Raw genomic sequence first — 5,900 nt, forward strand, 5'->3', positions numbered from 1 at the left:
ATCAAATTCATTTAAATAATAATAAAAAAAAAAAAACGATTATGATCGTTGTTGGGATTGCATTTGTCCGATAAATTACAATAGTAAATCAAATCCATGTCACCTAATAAAGTTGACACAAGCATTGACTTTTCTTTGACTCCTGGTTTGCAACTCCCACAACTAAAATTTACTTTCTCACCACATTACAATCATATGAATCACGACAACAATAATTACATCGATACACATATGAGAGAAGAAAATATATCTTTATACGTTCAATTTACAGCAAATGTATACTTCCTAAAATCAATTTCAACTCAAAATGCTAAGAAAAAAATTGTATGATAAAAGTTCACCTCAAAATTCAAATATTGTTTAAGTATGTATTATCGTTTTATAAGCGAGACAAAAACCTCAACTTTCGTCCCAAGAGCGAGTCTTGGTCAACTGCACTGCATGTCAGACACAGTATAACCTATTATGTCACGTCCAGTATAAATTAATTGATCACAGGTTTATCAATGAACTCCCGAGATCCAGAATAATCTTCGGGCACGGGAAGACCAAGTTCCGAGCAAACAAACCGGATGATCTCAGCAGTCAAAGCCCCGAAAGACAACATGTTTAGAGTCACAGCGATAGAAAACCGGTTGTTTACATCACAGTATCCCGTGGACCCACCTAACCCCGCGTGTCCAAACCCAATTACCAATCCCTCAGTTGTCTTAACCCGCCTAAACCCAAGCCCAAATTTCCCATTCGGGACTATTAAATCCTTATAATCTCCACTCCCCAAGAACGCATCATGGATTTTCGATTTCGAATTGGAAAACATTTTATTATCGATTTCGTCACTCGTGTCATCGGTTTCCGGGATTCTGATGTAAAGATCGGGTTGGGTAGTGGAGTTGGAGTCCTTTTGGTTTTTGGAGGTTTTCTTGGATGGGAATGCCGGGCGGTGAGGGTGGCTTCCGAGCGGTGGGAGGGAGGTGGAGGACTGGCGGGGAGGGACTGTGCCGCCGTCCACTAGGGCGGCGTAGTAGCGGGATAATGCGCGGGCGGAGAAGTGGCCGTTGGCGGCGGGGAGTATGGCGCGGCGGACATTGAGGGTGTTGGATAAGGGAATGAAGCCTGCAAGGATTTCCGGCGAGAAGGAGGAGGGCATGGCGGCGTAAGGTTGTCTTGTGGCGGTTGCGGCTGCGGCTGCGGCTGCAGTTGCAGCCGCCCGCTTAGCGAATTCATTTGTATCAAAAGTAAGAGTTGCTAGACGAGATTCCACACCTGGGTTACCAAAATTCCTTATGAATTAGGTGAAAATACATTGTGTGTGTGTGTGTGTTTGCCACGTGTAAATGGTAGAATTTCCTATTTAGTAATGTGAATCTCACCAGGAGGAATGCCAATATAAAGCTCGCCTTCAACATTAAGTGGGCGTACAATAGCTTCCTCAAGAATATCCTGAAATTTCCTCCCGGATGCGTGCTGCACGTTGAAGAATATAATAATCAATATATAAATAAATAAAAAGAAGGTGAAAAATAGAAAATGAAAGTAATGAATAATGATATGATACCTCAATGATTCCACCACATAGCCAGCCATAAGACATATAATGATATATCTGTTGACGACCAGGTTCAGTTTCTGGTGAAACCTTTGCAATGCGTTTTACACACGCATCCCAATCACAAAGTAACATAGGATCTTCTTGATAAATGTCTGAAAGAGCATTCTGTAGACCAGATGTATGATTTAGTATATGATGAACCTTTATCTGATCTTTCCCATTTGTGCCAAACTCCGGCCAAATGTTTGCAACATTCTCATCAAGCTTCAGCTTCCTATCATGCATTTAAAAACCAATAATCATATTTGTCTTTCCTTTCACAACACATCATGGGTGTTAAAAATTATCAAAATGACGAAAATACCCTTTATCAGCCAACCAATGTAGCATCCCTGCTGTGACACCCTTAGTTGCAGAGAAAACAGGAAACAATGTATCAGGCTGAACTGGACGAGGGTCGTATTTTCCCAACACTCCAGCTGCAGTGTCAATGATCACTTCCCCATCTTTGTATGCACAAACCTAAGAAACACATATACGGAGGGTATTAATGTCTTTTTCACAAACGAAAGTGGGTCCCAGTAACAGTAAGGGAAAGGATAAGAACCTGGATTCCAAGTATTCTATTGGCATTCCCTAATTCAACCAAGAGACGCCTCAGTTTATCCTCCACATCAGAATGAACAGGAGTATCATATACCCATTTTGCATTTGATGATGGGGTATTACTTATGTTGCTGAAATAAATAAATAGTAAACAAAATAAAATTTAAATCAATTTTGAATGGTGAATAGAATTATATACCTTTTGAGAACAGATTCAGCGAAAGGTCTCATGATATTTAGATAGTTGATGCGGACATTCATGGAGGATGAAAGGCCTGAAACAATATGAAATGATTTTAAAATTTAAATAATAACTTTTTATTAAGGGTGAGAGTGTAGAGGAGTTGAGAGAAACCTCTGAGTAAATTTAGGACTCTGGAGAAAATTACAATGTCGCCTGGAAAAGCATCGATCTGGAAGATAAGTTTAATTAGTTTGTTGAATAACGGGAAAGGGGTAGAGTTGGAATTTTGAAAAGAAATGAACTTACAGGGTTGAAACGTTTAACTTCTTTCTTGTCAAGTTTCATCTTTTCTTGTACAATTTTCATATTTTTTGCTCTTTGTTCTTGCAAAGATTTCACAGTTTCCTAAACCAAAGTATCTCACAATTAGAGTCTGTTTTGATGATAGAATGAAAAAGCAAGATAATGGAATGAGTCTTTAGTCTTTTACATTCCATGATCATATATATATAACAATTTTTATATTATATAAAAACAATGAGTATTATTACTATTGTCACTTACAAGAGCTTCAGTTGCAGGTGTAGTAGCACGAAAGAACACACTTGTTACTTCCATAGCTTGTTCAGGCATGTCCAAACGCAACTTAAGTCCCATTTCAGCAAATGCAGACAAAAGAGCCACATGATCACCCTAAAATAACAAATATATAAATCATATATATGCCAAAAATTCTCATGTATAAAGTATTCTATATACATACCTCTGCAGCTGCTAGAAACATTTTGGCTAAGGCGTGTTTCATAGAGCTTGAAAGCAACTTTGTGAGACCAAAATCGAGCAGAATTGGAAGATGAGGAGGTTCTCTACTCACAAGAAAATTACCTGAAAATAGTTGAATTTAAAGATTTGAGAAAGAAGGGTAGAAGAATACATTTGAATTGAAGAATAAAGAAAAAAGTAAAAGGAATGAGGGTAAAAAGAGTACCTGGATGAGGGTCACCATTAAAAAATCCATCAACATAAATTTGATGTGCATATGCACGAGTAATTTCTTCAACAAGTTTTTGTTTATCAACACCAAGTTCTTCTAAAGCATGAGAATCATTTAGACGTACCCCATCCATGTACTCTAGAATGAGGACTTTCTCAGAAGACTGAAAATGAAATAGAAGAATAATATAAATACGTATAAGATGTTAATTCTTATTGTTTAGGTTTAAGATATAGAAAAAAGGTGAGGAAGGATGATGATAATGATATAATACCTGAATAACATCGGGTATCAATACTTCGACATCTTCAGGTCTTCTGTCAAGACCTTGGCTTTTGCAGCCTAAATTTCTAGACACTTTTCTAGTGTTTTCTACAAGAACAAAGATACTAACAGAATAAATAAAACAACATTTACACAAAAAGAAACAAATTTTCATCTATGTCATATACCTGCTTCATGGTTAAAATCTAGTTCTTTGGGTGCTTCCTTACACCATTCATCTATCATAGGATTGAAATCATATTGTGGTTCTGCCCAAGCTATCCAGTCCACTATTGCCTTTGCATTCTTTAAATCCTGTAAAAAGGGAAATCTTGGATTAATTTAAGTGTGGAGATTATACAAAAAGAAAAAAAAAAAAATCAAGATTCTAGAATGAACAACCTCCAAGATAATAGTTTTGATGCCCTCATGTTGAACTTTAACAACCACCTCTTTCCCATCATGTAATGTTGCACGATGAACTTGAGCTATCTGCAAAGATTATTTATAGTTTATGCAAAAATAAAATAAATATTGTGTAGTCAATAAGCTTAGAAAGGTTCTCACTGATGCTGTTGCTAAAGGTACACTGACAAAATTTGTGAATAGATCATCCATTGATTCACCCAACTGCTTCTCTATAGTTTCACAGACCTGATTAACAGAGTTTTCAGTTATTTTAAGCTTTTTTTTTAAGAACTCTGATGCTGACATGAAAGAGAAACATACCTCTTCTAATCTGCGAGGAGGAAGAGAATCTTGTAATTGTTTTAGAAGGCGTATGTAGGCATCTGGAAGAACATCTGCACGAGTTGATAAATATTGTCCCATTTTCACCCATAAACCTTCCAACTCTACAATCAACTTTAAGACACGTTTAGCATTTCGTTCATGAGCTCTCTCCCATAATGCATCTCGTTTAGATCTTTTTGCCAGTTTCTCTCTCTGCTGTAATGCCTTTACAGAGCACAAAAAGTAGGTTATAAGAACTAAGAAGCATGAGATCATGGTTTTCTCATTGAAAACATAAATATGATCAAATGGAAAGAGAAATGAAGAACAATTAGACACCTTGTAATCCATGTAGATGACAAATGCCAATGTGAAAACCTTCATTCGTCTCTTGTAGATGTTCCCCCACCCCATTGTAGGATTGTTGGTGTTGAAAGGGTTCAGAATAGAAGAAAGCTTAGCGAGTTGTTTGAACAAAAGAAGAATTGCAGTGATCAGATAGTATGGAACGCCCAGTAACTTCCGAACAAAAACACCGAGTAGTTCTGGAACTCTCATATCTCCAAATACATCAAATGAATCAAATCAATAACAAAAAACAGAATGAAAAACATCATAACTCATCACAATCGATACTAAAACCAAAACCCATATGAATCATAACCAATAATAAGTCAATAACAACTCAATCGTAACAGTTTTAGACGATCAGGATTACTCAAGGTGCAAAATTCTCGTCAATTGACTTGCCCTAGCTCGTTAACAGTAATCAATCACTGATTTGAACTAAGCATCATGATATGACGACAATCAAATAACAAAATTGAACATGTAAACAAACAAATCAAAATGACTCGATCAACAGTAAATTGAAATCACTGAAATACAATGAAATACAAAATACCATACATTAAACTGCAGCGTTTGGGGACAAGTCAAGAGAAACCGGAATCAACGTGGCCACAAAACTACACAGAAGTATCAAAGATAAAGGAACGGTGAAAAGAACAAATACCTGCAAAACGGGGCCGTTTCGTGACAACGACGTCAAGCTACACTGTTAGAAATGAGTCTAGAAAGATTTGACAGTTAAAAGTGACCTAAGGGTAAAAATGTAAAGTGGTTTAGAGAGCGTACAACCGAGTTCAAGGAAGGACACGTGGACAAATCAGCGTGGGTGTGCCATTTTCGTCGATTTCGCCGACTATGACTGTCGATGGGTTTAGCGTCTCTCGCTAAGGAACGAATTGTAATTCGTTGGGAAAACAACGAGGGAATCCTGACCGGTGATTTCGTTGAAGATGAAAGGGTAGTTTGGTAAATTTATGTGTGGGGTGTATGTTTCCCGGATCCCACCCGTCAAAGCAAAGTCAAATATAACTAGCGTGACTTTGAACCTATTGGTCAACTCTAGAAAATATCATGTATCTTTGAAAACAAGAAAATTTTGCAAGGGTTGAATATGAAATGAAGCAGCAGTTTTTGAAGTTGAAATCTCAAAAAAAAAAAAAAAAAAAAAAAAAAAAAAAAAAAAAAAAAACCTTAAAATTTTATTCTAATTTATAGTA

The 5,900-nt window shown here is 36.8% G+C and overlaps 1 protein-coding gene across 3 annotated transcripts; it reads right to left on the reverse strand.

Annotated features, from left to right (window-relative positions):
• Positions 1-232: 232 nt before the first annotated feature.
• On the reverse strand, positions 233-5,551 carry LOC145053075 (uncharacterized). 3 transcript variants are annotated; one of them, XM_079001050.1, is made up of 18 exons: positions 5,242-5,384; positions 4,672-4,892; positions 4,330-4,557; positions 4,168-4,254; positions 4,003-4,092; positions 3,789-3,915; positions 3,611-3,708; positions 3,331-3,499; positions 3,106-3,227; positions 2,907-3,035; positions 2,649-2,747; positions 2,514-2,571; positions 2,358-2,433; positions 2,160-2,289; positions 1,917-2,074; positions 1,559-1,826; positions 1,374-1,467; positions 233-1,266 (listed from the first exon to the last, which is right to left on the reverse strand). In XM_079001050.1, exons 2-18 carry the CDS (start codon positions 4,888-4,890, stop codon positions 485-487), a joined length of 2,934 nt encoding a protein of 977 aa, XP_078857176.1. In that variant the 5' UTR covers positions 4,891-4,892; positions 5,242-5,384; the 3' UTR covers positions 233-484. The 3 variants fall into 3 exon arrangements, with proteins under 3 accessions (XP_078857176.1, XP_078857175.1, XP_078857174.1); XM_079001049.1 differs by having other exon boundaries at positions 4,168-4,557; positions 5,348-5,551; XM_079001048.1 differs by having other exon boundaries at positions 4,168-4,557; positions 5,242-5,550.
• Positions 5,552-5,900: the final 349 nt, after the last annotated feature.

The sequence above is a fragment of the Lactuca serriola genome, chromosome 5 (assembly GCF_051521515.1).
Source record: "Lactuca serriola cultivar US96UC23 chromosome 5, Lser_US96UC23_V15, whole genome shotgun sequence".
In the NCBI taxonomy this organism is placed as follows: Eukaryota; Viridiplantae; Streptophyta; class Magnoliopsida; order Asterales; family Asteraceae; genus Lactuca; species Lactuca serriola.

Bases quoted from the DNA above. Each gene is read 5' to 3' on its own strand.
- LOC145053075 (XM_079001049.1), bottom strand. From the start codon at position 4,890: ATGAGAGTTCCAGAACTACTCGGTGTTTTTGTTCGGAAGTTACTGGGC. The intron at 2,748-2,906 runs GTAAGTGACAAT...ACTTTGGTTTAG, and splicing joins CACCTGCAACTGAAGCTCTT to GAAACTGTGAAATCTTTGCA. The intron at 2,075-2,159 runs GTTCTTATCCTT...TGTGTTTCTTAG, and splicing joins ATAGAATACTTGGAATCCAG to GTTTGTGCATACAAAGATGG.